Source organism: Sapajus apella, unplaced genomic scaffold (assembly GCF_009761245.1).
Source record: "Sapajus apella isolate SASKATOON/1434 unplaced genomic scaffold, GSC_monkey_1.0 scaffold2, whole genome shotgun sequence".
NCBI lineage: Eukaryota > Metazoa > Chordata > Mammalia > Primates > Cebidae > Sapajus > Sapajus apella.
The window spans coordinates 23,657,094-23,676,697 of NW_022436942.1; the positions used below are offsets into that span (position 1 = coordinate 23,657,094).

General features: G+C 51.7%; 1 protein-coding gene across 1 annotated transcript; it reads left to right on the plus strand.

Annotated features, from left to right (window-relative positions):
* Positions 1-9,962: 9,962 nt before the first annotated feature.
* On the plus strand, positions 9,963-19,280 carry KRT78 (keratin 78). The gene is made up of 9 exons (XM_032293088.1): positions 9,963-10,393; positions 10,812-11,026; positions 12,104-12,164; positions 12,613-12,708; positions 13,869-14,033; positions 14,376-14,501; positions 18,263-18,483; positions 18,758-18,792; positions 18,873-19,280. The coding sequence occupies exons 1-9, from the start codon at positions 10,028-10,030 to the stop codon at positions 19,130-19,132; spliced, it is 1,545 nt and encodes a 514-aa protein (XP_032148979.1). The 5' UTR covers positions 9,963-10,027; the 3' UTR covers positions 19,133-19,280.
* The last annotated feature ends 324 nt before the right edge of the window (positions 19,281-19,604 follow it).

Sequence of the window (19,604 nt, forward strand, 5' to 3'; positions counted from 1 at the left end):
CCATGTGGCCCAACATGCTGCTGTCTGTGCCCCCGAGCCCAGCTCACCCCACTCTCCCTAGCCCCGACCAGCTGTGTCACTGTCATGACCCAGGAAAGGTGGTTACCTAGAGGAGGAAGCTGTGGCTTTTCCTTTTGAGGAGTGAGTGGGCTGCAGGGAAGAGCACATCAGTGGGATTAGGGATTAGATTAGATATTGAGAGAATTTCCTCTTCCTTCCAGGGTAGATTGGGAGAGCTTCCTCAGTCTCCTGTTTCCCCTTTCTAACTCTGATTTTAATTATTATTCTCCTTTGGAAAAGTTACCCAGACCAAACATCTATGTTCTATCCCCCAGTCCTGACATCTAACACTGCTCCTGTTTCTGGTCTTATTTCCTTGGGTTTGTGTGTGTTTGGGTGTGGGGACCACTTCCTCTATCAGGGAGTTTCTGAAACTTTTTTTGAACAATGATCCCTAGTAATAAATTCATTTTATATTATGGTTCTACACACACATGCACACACGGAACAAACTTTCATGGTGCAATGTTACCCTGCTACCTGTGATGCACACTCAGGTGCTGGTGAAGACTCATGCAATTGATTTCACAATCCACTAGTGGGTTGTAGCTTGCAGTTTTGAAAATACAGATCTCCTCTCAGATGGAAACTCCTTGAAGACAGGGGCAGAGCCATACTTCCAACACCCAGGACACAGCTCTCAGATGGCCGGAGGAGGGAGGCTGGTGAGATGGTTGACGGGGAGGGAGCTGGTTCATGTAATCTCCCCCACCACCCACCCCCATCTCCCAGTCCAGGAGTTCCTGCTGCAGCTTTGACTGAATGTCCCCGGGGTGTAGGAATCCTGGTAACTTTCCCCTGGAAGTTGCCCTTCACCCTCTGGGGTGTTGGGAGGCTGTCCTTAGCAACAGGCCTCATAATATTTGCCAAATCAGGAGCTGTTGCTAGCCGCGGGGCACCCAACTGGCTAAACCTGATTGGGTCAGGGTGGTAATGGCTGGGTGCTGAGCCCTGGATGGGCGTGTCGGGACTGTCAACTCAAGTTATTGTCTGAACACTTCCCTCTTCCCCTCTCAGCAGCCCCCAGCTTTGGAAGCTCTGTCCAATCCCCTTCCTCTCTCAGGCACCGGCAGCTTGTTCCTGGATGCGCGTTCCTGACTCCCAGCCTGGGACAGTCTCCCTTTCCTCACCCCTGGCCCATGGCGTGTGCTGGGCCTGCTTGAGCAAACTCAGGAGACCTGATGGTGTGTGTCTCTTCCCAACTCTGCATTCAGCAACATCACAGCGGCGGCTTAAAGTTAGCCTTGGAATATTTGCACCACGGAAAATGGCAAACACTACAGATCAGACTTATCTTCCCTCCTCGACAGAGAGACCCTGTGTAACAACAGCACACCATGGCCCCATCCCTGAGCAGAGCACTGTGTGTTGCAGCAGAGTGGGGGCGGGTGTCTTCTCCCGTGGGCTCTCCCCATAGCCCCCAGCACCAGGAAAGTTTCTGGTTCTCTGTGTTATATAGGAAATAGGCACACATCCATGTTTGAACTGCATGAAGGCGTTTCAGAGGCTGTGCAGTGTTCCCGAGAAGTCTACTGGGGCTGTATAAGTTTAGAAGATCCGAGCTTTCATCCTCACTTGGCCTCTTTTCATCTTTGAGATCTTGGACAATTGCTTTGTTTCTGTGTCTGTAGAGAGAGGAAAAATAATACCCACATCTCAGACTGTGGTGAGGATAAAGAACGTGACGGATTTGCACTCGGAGAGTTTCCAGTAGTATTTTTATTTTTATTTATTTATTTTTTGAGACAGAGTCTCACTCTGTCACCCAGGCTGGAGTGCAGTGGCGTGATGTCAGCTAAATGGAACCTCCACCTCTGGGGTTCAAGTGATTCTCCTGCCTCAGCCTCCTAAATAGCTGGGATTACAGGCTTGCACCACCACGCTCAGCTAATTTTGTATTTTTAGTAGAGACAAGATTGCACCATGTTGGCTAGTCTGGTCTCAAACTTCTGACCTCAAGTGACCTGCCCTCTTTGGCCTCCCAAAGTGTTGGGTTTATAGACGTGAGCCATGGCAGCAGGCCCCTAGTAGAATTTTTGAGATGGAGTCTTGCTCTCTTGCCAGGCTGGAGTGCAGCGGCACGATCTCGGCTCACTGCGACATCTGCCTCCCGGGTTCAACCTATTCTCCTGCCTCAGCCTCCTGAGTAGCTGGGACTACAGGCACGTGCTGCCAGGACCAGCTAATTTTTGTGTTTTTAGTAGAGACGAGGTTTCACCACGTTGGCTAGGATGGTCTCAATCTCTTGACCTCGTGATCTGCCCGCCTCAGCCTCCCAAAGTGCTGGGGTTACAGGCGTGAGCCACCATGTCCAACCCCCAAATAGTATTTTTAGAAGTGTGTTGTAGAACATGATCACGTTAGCCACCATGGGTAAGTGGGGTATTATTATTCCAGAATTTGGCACCGTCCCGCACTCCCACCCTCACCTTGGGACTCGGAGACACACACTTCAGTTCTGGACTACCAGGCAATGTTTTGTTAACCCTTTCTCTCCGAGGTCTCTGCCTTAGGAATGCCCTCCTTGTGGGCTTTGCAGCCTCTCTACCTGGGCATGGAGGGGCTGCAGAGACAGCATCTTGGCTTACCTGTGGGGCACACTTTCCCTGTTGCAGTGAGCCCATTGCCTGGGTGGGTGCCACCTTCCTTCACTGCCAGTTCAGTGAGGGAAGCGGGGACTACCTGCTGCAGCCCAGCAGGCAGGAGGCTACCGGGGCAGAGAATGCCAGCGTGTGCTCTGCCTGAGTATGGGGCAGAGAAGGGGTGCACTCTGTAATCTGCTCCCTCTTTCCTCTCTTGCCTGATGGGCCAAGAGAGGTGCCAGCAGTCAGGGAATAGCCACTTTCATCTTTGCCCTTCATGGCTTTGGAGGAACTTGGGGCCCTTCCTCGAGGGTACTGTGAAGCCACTGAAGGAACACAGATGGACTCAGATGGCACAAAGACAGATGTCTTATATTTTAATAGTTATGTTTTTTGTTTGTTTGAGACAGGGACTCACTCTGTCGCCAAGGCTGGAGTGCAGTGGTGTGATCTCAGCTCACTGCAACCTCCGCCTCCCGGCTTCAAGCAATTCTCTGCCTCAGCCTCCTGAGTAGCTGGGACTACAGGCATCTGCCACCACACCCGGCTAACTTTTGTATTTTTGGTAGAGACAGGGTTTTACCATGTTGGTCAGGCTGGTCTGGAACTCCTGACCTTATGATCCGCTCACCTCGGCCTCTCAAAGTGCGGGGATTATAGGTGTGAGCCATCTCGCCTGACCTAATAGTTATGTTTTATTTGAAGATGAATTAGAACATTAGCACACAGAATCCAAGATTTCAAGGCTGTTATTGCTTAGAGTCAGGATAAGATTTAAAGAAAAATCTTCAGTACCTCATAATACCTGTGGAATGTCGATGCGGCCTGATGGTAAAGGTTGGATGCGAATGACTGATGTTCAGGGTAGTCATGATATCCTGGGTTAGAATTCGGCATGCGCTTCTCAGCTGCAAAATCCAAAGACTAAGAGAAGCTTCCATGGCTCCTGGATCAGGGAAGTCACCGGGGTGTCTGTGGTAAGGGAGGGGAGGCTGACCAAAGTCAAGGGCAGGACACAGCAGCCATTCCTGTGCAGCCTCCCTCAAACAACACGACAGTCGCCAAGCCCTTCACTGGCCTGTGAAAGCCAGGGGACTTGAATGTGTGTGGGTGGAGCAGCATCCTCTTGGCCCTGGGGTAGCTCTGCGCCCACCTCCCAGCTTACACTCTGCAGCCTTTGTGATGGGAGGCTCTAGACCCCAGGAGTTGACTTTTGTGTTTTTTTTGAAGCATGCCAAGAATAAGAATGGCTGCTGCTTCTGCTTTAAGAAAAACCCCAGCCCTCCACCGTCTCTGTATCGGTGCCTCCGACATTCTGTTGCCCTTACTGGTTTTCAGGTAGGTTCCCCAGTTCCCAAGTCCTGCCTCTCTCCCTCACCAGACTGCAAGTTCCTCCAGTGCAGAGACTTTGATTCATCTTCATTGAACCTGGGCTTCCGTGGTGCCTGGCACCTGGTGATGCCTACTAAACAGAGTGACTGATGGCTGAGGGGCGAGTTTCAGTTTGGGATCTGCTGTGTGACCTGAGGTACATCACTCCACTTCTCTGGGCTTCGGTTGGCTAAGGTGTCCTTTAACACTGACATTCCTGGGTCTCTGAGAGGAGCAGAGTGTGGTGGTAAATGCAAAGACTCTGGAGCCCACAGTGTGTGTCCAAATCTTGGCTCTGCTGCTTATCATATTGCTCTCTCTGTGCCCCCTTTCTGTAAGTTTCCCCTTCTGTAAGATGGTGATAATGACGTACCTACTCCGTAGGGTTGTCAGCATTAAATGCTTTAAAGTTGGAGTGTCAATGTAAACACTAAATGCTGACTATATGTAAGTTCTGAGAACCAGGCCTATTATGTAGGCCCCATTTATTGTTTTATCTTTGGATGAAATAGCTCACTGACAATGTTATCTTTTTTTTTTTTTTTTTGAGACAAGTCTCACTCTGTTGCCCAGACTGGAGTATAGTGGCATGATCTTGGCTCACTGCAACCTCTGCCTCCTGGGTTCAAGCGATTCTCCTGTTTCAGCCTCCCAAGTAGCTGGGGCTACAGGTGTGTGCCACCACGCCCGGCTACATTTTTGTATTTTTAGTAGAGACGGGGTTTCACCCTGTTAGCCAGGATGGTCTTAATCTCCTGATCTCGTGATCCACCCGCCTTGACCTCCCAAAGTGCTGGGATTACAGGTGTGAGCCAGGGTGCCTGGCTGTTATCTTTTTTTTTTTTTTTTTGACAGGGTTTGGCTCTGTGGCCCAGACTGGAGTGCAGGGTGGCATCTTGGATCACTGCAACCACCGTCTCCTGGGCTTAAGACATCCTTCCACCTCTGTCTCCTTAGTAGTGGGTACCACAGGTGTGCGGCCACCACACCTGGCTAATTTTTGTATTTTTCGTAAAGATGGGGTTTCGCCATATTGCCCATGCTGGTCTTGAACTCCTGAGCTCAAGCAATCCACCTGTCTGGGCCTCCCGAAGTGCTGGGATTACAGTCGTGAGCCATGGCGCCCAGTAAAAATGTTATCTTGATAGTTTTTGTAGGTCAGACAGAGGCCCTCTGGGATTGAATGAGACATTTGACAAATTTTCTGATGTTCTCGAAGGCAAGATGGAAAAGTGGGGTGTGGGGAAAAGTATAGCTGGGTCGATTCCCAAACAGAGGGAGGGTTTCTAAGAAGGGCACACCACGGGGCCCTGTTCTTGCTTTTCTTTACAATAGGAACTCCCTCGCCACACCAACATGCCAACTGGCAATCAGGACAGACCCTCTCAGCTCCTTCCCCTCTTGGTTTCTGTGCTCATGTGTGTATCTTCCATGGGACCGGACACTCCTTCAGGCTGGGAGGCGGCTGATGCACTGTGTATCTCCTGTATCACTTAGTTCAGTGTTCAGCCAAAGTAGATGCTCAATAACACACACTCATGTGCTCACAGAGTAAGGAAACCATGTTTCCCAAATGAACGGGATGCTCCCAGCTTGGGTGGGCAGGTTGCAGGGAATGACTATTGTTTCGGAGAAGAGGATTGAGAATCAGAAGGATCTCCAGAGATTGGCAGGAAATCACCAAGATGAAACCAAATGGGGATCCATTCATTCAACTAACATGTACTGAGCACCTATTGGCTGCCAGGCACCGTTCTTGAGTGCAGAGGATGCAGAGGTGAGCCAAAGACAAAATCCCTGCCCCCATGGAACTCAATTTGAGTGCAGGAAAGCTAGCAAACAGAATGAGTGAGGGAGTGATAGATGCCAAGTAGAAAGAAAGCAGGGAAGGGGAGAAGAGTGGCAAAGGAGGGATGGTCTCGGGGTTGCAGTTTTGGTCTGGGGCAGCCCGGGAAGGTGGATGAAGGCCAGAAGGAGATGGGGAGCGAGCTAGGAGGATATCTGGGGAGGAGCATTTCAGGAAGAGGACACAGGGAGCACCAAAGCCCTGAGGCCGGAGTGTTCCTGGAGTGTTTGAGAATAAATTAGGGAATAAACTCGGTTAGTCCTCTTTTGTGCCTTATACTTTTCTCTCCCTATCATAAGTACTGTTAAAGACTTGTTTCATATCTGTTTCCCCAACAGACTCTAAGGCCTGTCTTACTTCAGTGGCTAGGGCTTGGTCTCAGGTAAATTTCTAACTCTCAGCACAGAGCCTGAAATATGGTGTGTGCTCAGCCATATGTTGTTGAATAAATAAATAAATGACTTTTGGGTGAAATGATGGGTGGACAAGCAAGAACAGGCTTGAGAGCAATTAGAGAGGAAGGCTGGAGAGTTGTAGCTATGGCCAAGGGTGAACTTAGGGTGGGATGGTGAGAGAAGCCACAAAAAAAAAAGAAGCTGTGATGAGAGGCTGGGCGCGGTGGCTCATGTCTGTAATCTCAGCACTTTGGGAGGCGGAGGGGGGTGGTTCACTGAAAACCAGGAGTTCAACATGGGCAACGTGACAAAACCGCATCTCTACTAAAAATGCGAAAATTAGCCAGGCACAGTGGTGCGCACCTGTAGTCCCAGCTACTCGGGAGGCTGAGGTGGGAGGATAGCTTGAGCCTGGGAAGTTGAGGCTGCAGTGAGCAGAGATTGTGCCACTGCACTCCAGACTGGGTGACAGAGCAAGATCCTGTCTCAAAAAAAAAGAAAAAGTTTTGCTGGCAGGGGGCTTTCCTATTGACAAGGGACCAGGTAGGGAAAGGTAGGGAAAGGCTGCTGAGCATGAGGTGTGGTTGAGAATGGCTAACCTGGAGCAGGGGAAACTGAGGAAAGATATAACCCACTAGAGCCACGGCACTGCAGGATTTAATATTAAGTCCGTGATGCGAGCCGGTTATACTCTTGCTGTTGCATGAATTGGGATCTCTGTGTACCTTTGTGTCCAGGGTCAAGTCACTTGGCTGCTGAGGGGACTGGTTCAATCTCCAGACTGTTTTGCCATTCTGTCCATCACTGCATGACCATCTTTCTAAGCAGGGGAATTATTTCCAAGTAGGGGCAGCATTTGTTACAGCGGCAATTGCAAATCTGGGGATTCTCCAAGGTCCCTGGGTATAATGGTGGTGGATAAAAATTCATCTCTTTAAACAAATGCTTATTGATGCCTGGTGTATGCCAGACCCTGAGCTGGATAGAGGGGTGGACAGGACATACATTACGGAGCTGTGATTCCGTGTTTAGTGGTACTGTCTTAGAAAGTTTGAAGGGTGGGCATGTGGAATAGGGAGGGGGTTCACTGTGGGCTGCTCCATGGGGCAGTGGTCTGAGCTGGGTACAGGTGGTGCCTCCAGCCTGAGAAGCTCTGTGGGTGGCCTTGAGCAAGTCCCTGGGATCACAGAGGGATGGGCCAGAGCAGACTTAGAGGTCACCTGGCACAATCTTTTAGGTTACCCAAGAGTATACAGTCTCTATGGCCGCCCCACACCTATGGGGCTTCAGGGTCCTCGTGTGTAAAACAAAGTCATCTGCCCAGATTACCTTGAAGTGCCCTTCTGGCTCTATATTCTCTAAAATTACAAATATGGGGAAATTCCATGGAGGTAGATTTGGCCCCATCCCAAATGTGACCTCTGTCCTCCACCTTTAATCCTGAGAGGGAGGGATGGTAGAGTTCGGTCCACGGAGGTCTTTCTCAGGCACGTTTGTGGGGTCTGGAAGGCAGACACAAAGCCTCGCTTCTGCACAGTGGTCTGCAGCGGGTAGGGCTTGGAGGTGTGTCGATTCCTCAGTGGAATTCAGTGCATTTCCCAGCCCTTTTCTGGACTCCGAGGCCGCTCCAGACTGCCTCCCCTCTCCTTGCCGCACCGAATTCTCCTCCCCGATCTTTTCTCTCCTCTTCTCCTCCTCACCCGGTCCCTTGCTCCTTGAACTCGTTTGTCCCGCCACTGAAGTTCCTGCCTCTTCTTCCTCTTGAGGTCACCTGCCATTCAGTTTTATTCAGGCGTGCTGCCGGTTGGGGCCAGGGGAAGGAAGAAGGGGCTTTTAATCCTCTGGAGGGAGGAGAGGTACACTCACTGTTATCTGGCCTTGGGTGGAGTATTTGCAGGATTGTTCAAATTGCTAAGAGTGACTTCCTCATAGCACATCCTTGAGTGTTTATTATTCCGAGCCTGTGTTTGTCTTTGCTTTGAGTTGCATAGTCAAAGGCAATGTAACTTGCTTGCGAATGTACCAGGCTCTAGAAAAGGGAAGGGGGATAGAGAGAAACTCCCTTGCCATGTAAATAAGACATTTTAGATAATCTCCCAAATTAGGGTGGTCCAATTCTGCTGTCCAGTGGTGGAAGAGCTTAAGTGGAGTCTACTGGACACCTTCACCTTCCTTCCAGGAGTCCTGCCACTGCAGGGAGGTTGTACTGAAATATCAGATGAACCCAAGAGTGCTCCTCCACCCACCAGACTTTCAGGCCAGAGGCAGAGAGTGTCCTGTGGGGAGCCCCAAATGTCCTGTTTCTGCTCCCAGTCCCTTAGGAGTTTCTTCCTTTCCTTTCCCTCCCTCCCTCCCTCCCTTCCTTCCTTCCTTCCCTCCTTCCTTCCTTCCTCCTTTCTTCCTTGCTCTGTTGGCCAGGCTGCAGTGCAGTGGCACAATCTTGGCTCACTGCAACCTCTGTCTCCCATGCTCAAGCAATTCTCCTGCCTCTGCCTCCCAAGTAGCTAGGATTACAGGCGTCCACCACCACACCCAGGTAATTTTTGTATTTTTATTAGAGATGGGGTTTTAACATGTTGGCCACGCTGGTCTCAAACTCCTGACCTCAAATGATCTATCTGCTAGGAGTATTTTTCTAAATGCACGTTTTTTTTTTGAGACCAAGTCTTGCTCTGTTCCCCAGGCTGGAGTGCAATGGCGCAATCTGGGCTCACTACAACCTCTGCCTCCTGGGTTCAAGCAATTCTCCTCCCTCAGCCTCCTATGTAGCTGGAATTACAGGAGTGCGCCACCACATCTGGCTTTTTTTTGTATTTTTAGTAGAGGTGGGATTTCACCATTTTGGCCAGGCTGGTCTCGAGCTCCTGACTTCCAGTGATCCACCCATCTTAGCCTCCCAAAGTGCTGTAATTACGGCCATGAGACACTGTGCCTGGCCCTAAGTGCACAGTTCATTTTGGAGCCTGGGTGGTGGTTTTGACTTGTAACCTGAGGAAGCAGAGCCTGGTGGCAGGTGAAGGGCCTGGCCCCCAGTACTTGTGGAAGGAACAGAGCCACAGGCTGGGTCAGAAATACGCTGTCCCATGCGATCCTGGATGGAGATGCCTGGTTTCAGTGGGGTGGTGCCTCATGGATGATTGCTGGGTTGGGCAAGAGGAGGGACTTGGAAACCCTGTTTTTCTGTTTCATTTCCAAATCTGGAGTGTCTTTTAGCCAACGATGGCAATAACACCTCCATTAACCTCCTCCCTTTGTGGTGCTGCAAGTGCCTTCCTTCTCCAACTCCTTGAGGCGGATTCTCTCTTGAGAATCCAGGGCACTCTGAGGCTTCCTCTGAACCCCTTCTAGCTTTCTTTCCTCTTCAACCTCCCGCTGCTTCCCTATTTCCTCCAGGAAGCCTTCCCTGAATGGCCTCAGTGACTTTGCTCGGGCCATCCCTCCCTGTCCCTCAGCACTGAAGTCCCCGTTTCCCGCTTGCTTCCTTGTCTTCGGGGACGCCTATTTCTCCACCAGCCTGGGAGCTCCGAGGGCAGGGTCTGGGTCTCCCTCTCCCTTGGCTCTGCACGTGCCGGACACTTGTTCTCCAGGCATGTCAGAGTAAGTCAGCTGGAGCCAAGTGACAGACACAGTCAGGTCAAGAGCATCTTGCTCTCCAAGGCCCAGCCCAGGTACAGGAGTGGATAAAAGTCTCGTGCTGGGGCCCCAGGGCAGAAACGCACACACCTTGACAATCCGTCTGTTGGTCTGCTGCTGTGTGACTGCCTGCCTCTGCCATGCCTCTCTCCCCGTGCCGGGCCCAGAGGGGCTTCAGCACTCGCTCAGCCTGTTCTGCTCGTTCAAGGGGCTGCAGCAGTGTTGGCTTCAGCAGCAGGAGCCTTAATTCCTTTGGGGGGTGCCTGGGGGGCTCTCGTCGGAGCACCTGGGGGTCAGGGGCAAGGCTGGGGGTGCGGTTTGGGGAGCAGAGTGGTGGGCCTGGGCTTTCCCTGTGCCCTCCGGGGGGCATCCAAAAAGTGACCATCAACCAGAATCTGCTGACCCCACTGAAGATTGAGATTGACCCCCAGTTCCAGGTGGTGCGGACGCAGGAGACCCAGGAGATCAGAACCCTCAACAACCACTTTGCTTCCTTCATTGACAAGGTGAGGGTCAACTCAGCCCAGTCCCTGTCTCTGTGCCTCCCTTGGAGGAGCTGCTCTTGATGGACTTGGGAATGGGAAGTTTGGCCTCCTTCTACCTCTTTCCTAATAACTTCTGCAGCCAGGAAGTCCCTTCTGTGGTCTAACTGGACTCTCTCTGGCTGTGCTGAGGCCCTGTTGTTCCATGATTGGGGCTCAGGGATAGAGGATGGCCAGCCAGCAGGGGGAAGATCCTGCCCCATTAGTCTGTCCAGTTATTTTGGTGTGTTCAGAGTGTCATGAAGGTCATGAGGCTCCCCCTACCCAGGCTGGGTTGGGAGGCAGGGGAAATGTGAGGCTGACGGGAGGGTCCCTCAGGCTTTGCTTTCCAGAGGCTGTGCCCAAGGAGTCCCCGGGGCCTCAGGGATGCTCTGTGCTGCAGGTGCGGTTCCTGGAGCAGCAGAACAAGGTCCTGGAGACCAAGTGGCATCTGCTGCAGCAGCAGGGGGTGAGTGGCCACCCGCAGGGCCTGGAGCCTGTCTTTGAGGCCTGCCTGGCCCAGCTCAGGAAGCAGCTGGAGCAGCTCCAGGGAGAACGAGGGGCTCTGGATGCAGAGCTGAAGATCTGCCGGGACCAAGAGGAGGAGTATAAGTCCAAGTAGGCACAGTGACATTTCCCCATGTGATGTGGGCGGGGTCAGGGAGGACTCAGATTGGGTCTGTCAGCCAGGGGGTGTCCCATGTGCTGAGCACCCAGAGGCACATGACTGGCCTCCCCTCTACCCTCTGCGCCCCCATTCCCCAGCCTCTCAGGTGCCCACCTGCTACAGGAAAGGAGGTCCCGCAGCCCCTACCCAGGTCTGGAGAACCCCAGAGGAAGGGCAGGGAGACCGGTGTCCTACACGCCCCAGCTGCAAGGGCCCGTGTTTCTGGTCAAGACTGGGAAGGGCTTATTTAAACAATGTGCCCCAGTGGCTTTTTTTCCTTGAGAAATTCCTGTTCAGCAGGCTGTGGGCTAAAGTGATTCAGATGTTCTCTGGTTCCAGGGATGGAAGGAAATCAATTTAGTGGGGCCGTCCCCAGACCCGAGACACGATTCACAGATGGGCTGTGGTTCTGGGTTCCACGCCTAGGTCACCTGGTGGAGTGGAGAGACCCCTGGACTAATAGGGTGCTTGGGTTGGGGCGACTGTGAGTGAGGGGTAGCTGTGTGGCCTGGGCAAGGGATCTCATCTCTCCCAGCCTTGGTTTCCCTTCTGTAAACTTGGGAAATGTCACCCGCCCTTCTGACCTCCCAGGGCTGTTGGGACAATGGAATGTGAGGTGGAGGAAGGAAGGCTCTGGAAGGAACCCAGGATTGGGTCAGGAGACTTGGGTTGGGTCTGCTTTGTCTTACCTAGTCATCTGTGGGGTCTTTATCAAATTGTCTAATCTCTCTGATAAAGCCCAAAATGCCTGCCTGCAGTGACGGGTGTGCATAGCAAGTGAGAAAAGGCATCTGAATATGCCTTACAAACTGAAACAATGTGGCGGTCGTCATGAAAAGGACAAGGGCTGAAAGAGTGGCAGGGGGACATAGCTAGGACGTGGCAGAAAGGAGAGAAGGGCTGGTTGCTGTCCTGTTTTGGGGCATTTTATGGCAAGAAGTCCTTTTCAGGGAGGTCATGCTTGGAGGCAGGGTCATTGGCTCTGACCGTGGAGCCTGGAACTGCATCCTTTTCTATTTATTTGGCAGGTACCAGGAGGAGGCCCACAGGCGTGCCACGCTTGAAAATGACTTTGTGGTCCTCAAGAAGGTGAGGGTGGGGGCCAGTGCTCCACTTATGTCCTGAGCATCCACCATGCATGGAGCCTAGCCCTGAGCTGGGAGGGAAAGTGTGGGAGGTCCTGATTTAGGACAGTCTATCATTCTGCCTGCAGGGGTCCCCTGGGGAAATAGGACATAGATAAGATCTGACTGAAGGACTGCTTGACAAGCTCTGATGTCACTGCAGGAGAGGGCAGGGAGGGAGAGGAAGAAGCAGAACTGGTTGCAATTAATCAGGGAAGACTTCCTGGAGGCGATGTTCGGTCAATGTGGGGCAAAGGAGAGAGCAGGACAGGGTGGGGCTGGAGGAGGAAGCGGGGGGTCTCTGGAGGCAGTGGTGGATGGGTGTTCAGCAGTCCATCAACAGAATTCCTGAGCCAGAGTAAGGCCCCAAAGAGGAAGAGGGGGTTACACGGTTTCTCTCCCCCTGTCGCCAGGATGTGGATGGTGTTTTCCTGAGCAAGATGGAGTTGGAGGGCAAGCTGGAAACTCTGAGGGAGTACATCTGCTTCTTGAAGCGTCTGTATGAAGAAGTGAGTCTCTACAAAGGGCAGGCGGGAGCCAAGAGAGGGGACTGGATGGGCAGGCTTCCTGTGGCCATGGGGAGAGTGGCCAGGAGGGGAAGTCTGTTAGGGTGGCTTAGATTCTGAGTCATTCAGTCACTCTACAATCAATTACTGAAAACTTGCTATGTGAATTGCTAGGTCCTGGAGATACATCAAGGAATAACCAGACAAAAATCCCTAAGTTTGCTTTCTAGTGGGAGACAGGCAATAAGGAACAGACTTAGTTGCTTAGTAAATAAGGAAATTATAAGGTATAAGGAAATAAGGAAATTATATAGTATGTTAGAAGGTGATAAACGCCATGGAAAAAGGAAAATGAGAACAGGGAAAGGATTGGGAACATGGAGCAGGTGGCGATTTCAAATTGGGTGGCCAGAATAGACCTTGTTTAGGAGAGAGAATCTGAGCAAAGATTTGGAGGAGATGAGTAAGCTCACCATGCAGGTGGGTTTCTGGGATTCTGGGCAGTGGCCGCAGCCCGCAGCGGGAGTGCGCTGTCTGAGGAAATGCAGGAAGGCCGGTGTGGCCAGAGCAGTAGGAGCAAGAGAGAGGAGCGTGATAAGAGGTCTGGGGAGGGCTGGGTGAGGTGGCTCACGCCTGTAATCCCAGCACTTTGGGAGGCTGAGGTAGGCAGATCACCTGAGGTCAGGAGTTTGAGACCAGCCTGGTGAAACCCCATCTCTACAAAAAATACAAAAATTAGCCGGGTGTGATGGCATGCACCTGTAATCCTAGCTACTAGGGAGGCTGAGGCAGAAGAATTGCTTGAACTGGGGAGGTTACAGTGAGATCGTGCCATTGCACTCTAGCCTGGGCAACAGAGCAAGACTCCATCTAAAAAAAAAAAAGGAGGTCTGAGGAGTGATGGAGACTGGGTGATTTTGGGCCTTGCAGGCCATTTTCCATTAATGCCCAAGCTGCAAGAGACTTCAAAGACCACCTCCTATGACCCTCATTTTTGAATGAGGAGATTGAGTCCCAAGGTGGGCAGGGCATACTCAATGCCACCTGGCATGAATGGGGGTCGTGGCATGTAGGCAGAAATTCATCATCCTGCTCACCTGTGCTAGGCTTCAAGGGGAGAGGGAGCTGGCGGTGGGTGGACACTGAGTCCGTCTTCCCGGCAGGAGCTGGCCCAGCTCCAGACCCAGGACAGCGACACATCTGTGGTGCTGTCCATGGACAACAACCGTTACCTGGACTTCAGCAGCATCATCACTGAGGTCCGCGCCCGGTACGAGGAGATCGCCCGGACCAGCAAGGCTGAGGCTGAGGCCCTGTACCAGACCAAGGTGGTGGGACCGGGGGGGGCAGCTCCATGCTGGAAATGGCTGGGTCTCCATGCCCACACTCTAGGGTGGTCATCCACCTCGATTCCATTGGGGCAGTTCCAGTTACCTCCCTGAAGGCCTGGGGCTGGGTGGGCAGGGCATTTCCCCCTCAGGAGGGAGGCAAGACAGGGGAGCTGTGGGAGGTAAGCTTGGACTTCCAGGAGCACATCCCACCATGTCCTGGCTGCAGACATTTAACACACACTCCAAATAAGGAAGTGAGAGGTGGCATTCCAAACATGGCGAGATGGTCAAAGGTGGTGGTCTTCTCAACTAACGGTGTCCCCTCTGTTCTCCCATCAGTACCAGGAGCTTCAGGTGACTGCCCAGCTTCATGGGAACAGCATTCAGGAAACCAAAGTCCAGGTCTCTCAGCTGCACCAAGAGATTCAGAGACTGCAGAATCAGATTGAGAACCTCAAGAAGCAGGTAGATTCCCAGAACCCCCCAAATGTCCTCTCATTGCCTTCGTGCCTTCAACTCACTCCCCAGTTCCTAGCTTCTGTCTCTCTGGTCAGGGTTGCCAGTAGGTTTGTGTCAAGGACCTTGATAACTGGCTGGAGCTTTGGATAATTTTGGGGAGAAGAGAACTTCAAGCCCCATCTAGGGTGAATTCAGCCTTCCTGCTGTGACTTCTAGCCACGTGTTGGCTTCTGTGGGACATTGCCACTGCACTGCATACCCCTGGCGTTGGGGAGGGCCTGATAGCATTGTAGTCTATGTCCAGATGTACATCTTGCTTTCAGCCCCTTGGGGAGAGGGTTAATTCATCTCTTGGTTCTTTACTTTTTATTTTTGAGACAAAGGCTTACTCTGTTGCCCAGGCTGGAGTGCAGTGACGTGATCTGGGCTCACTGCAACCTCTGCCTCCCGGGTTCAAGCGATTCTCCTGCCTCAGCCTCCCAAGTAGCTGGGATTACAGGCACCCACCACCACACTTGGCTAATTTTTGTATTTTTAGTAGAGATGGAGTTTCACCATGTTGGATAGGCTGGTCTCAAACTCCTGATCTCAAGTGATTTGCCCACCTTGGCCTCCCAAAGTGGTGGGATTACAGGTGTGAGCCACTGCATCCAGCCACATATCTTTAATTAATTAATTAATTTATTTTTGAGACCGAGTCTTGCTGTTGTCGGCCTGGGCTGGAGTGCAATGGCGAGATCTTGGGTCACTGCAACCTCTGCCTCCTGGGTTCCAGCAATTCTCTTGCCTCAGCCTCCCTAGTAGCTGAGATTACAGGCACCCACCACCACCCCTGGCTAATTTTTGTATTTTTAGTAGAGACGGGGTTTCATTGTGTTGGCCAGGCTGGTCTTGAACTCCTGACCTTGGGTGATCCACCTGTCTCGGCCTCCCAAAGTATTGGGATTACAGGCATGAGCCACTGCGCCCAGCCCACACCTCTTATCTCTTCTTTTGACTCTGACTTCTCAAGCCCAGCAGGGACTTTAAGGTCAAACACTGAAGGTCCTGGTGCCCTGTTGGGGAAATTGGGAGTCAGGGCCTCAGACATAGGTAAGTTGGCAGCAGGGTGGGGCTAGCTTCTCCTTAGGTATTTGTATTACAGGGTCAGAAATAGAGGGAGGGGTTGGCAAGGGGAGGGAGGCAGTTTCCTGCTCCTCCTGAGGCCTAGAGACCTCACTTCTAGATCTGAAGTGTTATGAATTCTCAAACTGTAATGTATCCTTGCACTCATATTTCCTAAACCCAAAAGATCAATTTGGGGATCAATGGAGGGTGGAGAGCAGAGACCACAGAGTCAGGCCGTTTCCTTAAGTGCTACAGCTTGATTCGAAAGTCGCATGCGGTCCCTTGACTCCCAAGCAAAGCCCTCCTGGAGGGTTCTTGGAGCATCCAGAACCCACACTTCATCCCAAACTATCCTTCTGGCTCTTAATTGCAATGAGAGGCTGAGATGACTGTGATGGGTCCTCTACTCAATTTGTTGCCACTGTTTCACCGACCAATTTGGACCCCTTGCTTTGGAATCCTCTGCGGTGGCTGTTGAGATGCAGATTCCTGGGCCTTCTGGCAGAGCTGAGGAGTCAGAATCTCTAAGGATGGGGCCCAGAAATCTGCTTTTTAAATGAGGTTGCCCAGCGGGTTCTGAAGCATGTGGTCTTCAGGGTCCAGGGGCAGCACTCTGGAGTGTGTACTGGGTACGCAGGCCTGGGCATCACAGCTCCTCACGTAGCAACGTGCCTCCCCGGGAGAATCACTCCTGCGGCTATAGCACTGTCCACTGCTCCTTTTCCTGCACAAACATGATGAACTGGGCTCCCCTGTGCAGGCCCAAGTGGGTTAGGGTCCCAGTTCTGCCCCTCATCTTTCTGAGCCTCAGTTTCTTCATCTATAGAGTAGAGATTATGTTTCTGTCCACAGAGTGGGAATAGAATAATGAGAGCCTTTAGGTAATTCTTTCTTTCCTGAGTCAGATGTGGGGGCAAATCAACTGTAAGGCTGATAAGATAGGGATCTCATCCTTCCTCTAGCTTTCTATTTTAAGTAAAGAGATTCTTTCTTTCTTTCTCTTTTTTCTTTCTTCCTTCCTTCCTTCCTTTTTCTTTCTTTCTTCCTTTTCTTCCTTCCCTCCCTCCTTCCCTCCCTCCCTCCTTCCTTCCTTCCTTCCTTCCTTCCTTCCTTCCTTCCTTCCTTCCTTCCTCCCTTCCTTCCTTCTTTCTCTTTCTTTCTTTCTTTCCTTCTTTCTTTCTTTCTTTCTTTCTTTCTTTCTTTCTTTCTTTCTTTCTTTTTCTTTTTTTTCTTTCTTTCTTTTCCTTCCTTCCTTCCTTCCTCTCTCTCTCCCTTTCTCTCTCTCTCTCTTTCTTTCTTTTTCTTCCTTCCTTCCTTCCTTCCTTCCTTCCTCTCTCTCTCTCTTTCTCTCGCTCTCTTTCTCTCTCTCTCTCTCTTTCTTTCTTTCTTTCTTTCTTTCTTTCTTTCTTTCTTTCTTTCTTTCTTTCTTTCTTTCTTTTTCTTTCTTTCTTCTCTCTCTCTCTCTCTTTCTTGATGCAGTCTCGCTCTGTCACCCAGGCTGGAGTGCAATGGCGCGATCTCGGCTCACCGCAACCTCCGCCTCCTGGGTTCAAGCAATTCTCCTGCCTCAGCCTCCTGAGTAGCTGGGATTACAGGCATGTGCCACCATGCCTGGCTAATTTTTGTATTTTTAGTAGAGATGGGGTTTCACCATGTTGGTCAGGCTGGTCTTGAACTCCTGACCTCGTGATCCACCCGACTTGGCCTCCCAAAGTGCTAGGATTACAGGCGTGAGCCACCGCACCCTGCTGAGATGATATTTTTTAAACCCAAAATTGAGGCACATGGTTTGATGTACTCTGACAACAGGACAAAGTATTTGAAATGGGACTATCTGAAAAAAATGAAGAACCATGGTGGTCCTCAGGAGGAGCCTTGTAGATAGTGATCCATGGTACAGGAAGAGCTCTAAGCACCCTGGGAGAGGCTCTGGTAAAGTGCCAAGGGTTGGGGGTGGGGAGAAATAGGAAAAGAGCACTTGGGGAGGTGGTGTAGGAGGTGTACTAGTGTCCCTGGGCTGCCATGACAAATCACCACAAATTGGGTGGCCTAAAGCAACAGAAATGTAACCTCTCACAGTCCTAGAGCTTTGAGGTCTGAAATCAAGGTGTCGGCGGGGCTGTGCTCTCTCTGAAGGTGCAGCGGGAGTCCTCCCTGGGTCTTGCTAGTTTCTGCAGGCTCCAGGAGCTCCTTGGCATTTCTTGTCTTATTGCTGCATCATTCTGATCTCGGCCTCTCTCTTCTGATGAGCTCTTCTCTCTGTATCTGTCTCTATGTTTCCTCTTCTATTCATAAGGACACCAGTCATTGGATTTAGGGCTCACCCTAAATATGGTACGATATGATCATGAGATCCTTAATTATATCTGTAAAGAGCCTACTTCCAATAAGATCACATTCTGGGGTCCTGGGTGGACATGAAAGTTTTGGGGGATAGTTTCAACCCACTGCAGGAGGTAAGGAAGTGAGGGAAGCAATGCCTTTTCTTAGAATGAGAGGAGCCTGTTGCAGGGGTGGTGTTGGTACAGACAGCCACGGATAAATTTGAGCTCATGAGATTATGATCAGCCCCAGGCATCAAGTGATATCCACAGTGGGTGCTTTGGGAGGCTATGTTGAACTTACAGCCACTTTCTTGCTCATTCCCACCCCGCTTCCAGAATGCCAGCCTGCAGGGCGCCATCGCTGATGCCGAGCAGCGTGGGGAGCTGGCCCTCAAGGATGCTCAGGCCAAGGTGGATGAGTTGGAGGCCGCTCTGAGGATGGCCAAGAAGAACTTGGCCCAGCTGCTGCGCGAGTACCAGGAGCTGATGAGCACGAAGCTTTCCCTGGATGTGGAGATCGCCACCTACCGCAGGCTGCTGGAGAGCGAGGAGTGCAGGTGAAGGAGGCTGGGAGGGACCTGGGAATATGAGGTGGGGGAGGAGGATGGGAAGCCAACACAGCGAGCTGCTTGCTGAAGAGCATTCTGAGAGATTTCCTGACATTGTGAGTCACTAAGGGCAAGCAACTCTGCAGAGAAGGATTTTAAGTTGGGGAGTGGATTTTATCTGCTAAGAGGGCGGGTGACCTGCTCTGAGGGACTTAAAAGATTGTGGGGATGCATTCTTTGCAGTATTTCTTAGCACATCCTCCTCTTGTCCCTTTTCCCCTAGGATGTCTGGGGAGTGTCCCAGCCAGGTCACTATCTGTGAGTATCAGGGGGCTTTGAGGGTGGGATCCCCCTGGGGAGCTGAGGACCGTGCTCTGACCCGGTGCGTTTCTTGGCAGCCTCGGTGGGAGGCAGTGCTGTCGTGTCTGGAGGAGTTGGTGGAGGCCTGGGGGGCACCTGTGGACTTGGTGGCGGCAAAGGCAGCTCTGGGTCCCACTGCACCAGCATCGTGACTGGAGGCTCCAGTGTCCTCCTGGGCTCTGGGATGGACCCTGTTTTGGGTTCCTGCTCTGCAGCTGGCTCCAGCTCTGGCTCCAGCTGCCACACCATCCTGAAGAAGACAGTTGAGTCAAGTCTGAAGACATCCATCACCTACTGAGTGACCCAGCAGCCACGTCCTTCCTGAATGCGTTTGGCCTGCTCCCCCCATCAGCCAGCTCTGCAAGGCCAACTCTGTATCCACGGCCCACAGCCCAAGCCAGCCCACAGTGGATGCTGCAAAATTCAATAAAATGTCCCTGCCTGTTGTTCTGAATGCTCTAACTGCTTACACACCCCACCTGGCAAAACAAAAGCTGTGTGGCTCCCCAGCCTCCTCTCCTGGGAAGGCAATCTGTGTCCGAATGTGTCCTATGGGCCACTCACTCCATATACCAGCCACACGATCAAGGGATCCTTTGAGCCCTCCAGTGTGTTCCTTGGAGTGCCCTCCATCTCCCCACCTCCACTAAGGTTTTAGCGCTTATAGCTCACTTCCTCATTAATTGCCTGCTTATTTATTTTTTTTTTTGAGACAGAGTTTCACTCTGTCGCCCAGGTTGGAGTGCAATGGCACGATCTCGGCTCACTGC

Coding starts and splice junctions, on each gene's coding strand:
- KRT78 (XM_032293088.1), top strand. CDS start 10,028: ATGCCTCTCTCCCCGTGCCGGGCCCAGAGGGGCTTCAGCACTCGCTCA. Junction 11,027..12,103: donor GAGGAGGAGTATAAGTCCAA/GTAGGCACAGTG, acceptor TTTATTTGGCAG/GTACCAGGAGGAGGCCCACA. Junction 12,709..13,868: donor TGAAGCGTCTGTATGAAGAA/GTGAGTCTCTAC, acceptor TCTTCCCGGCAG/GAGCTGGCCCAGCTCCAGAC.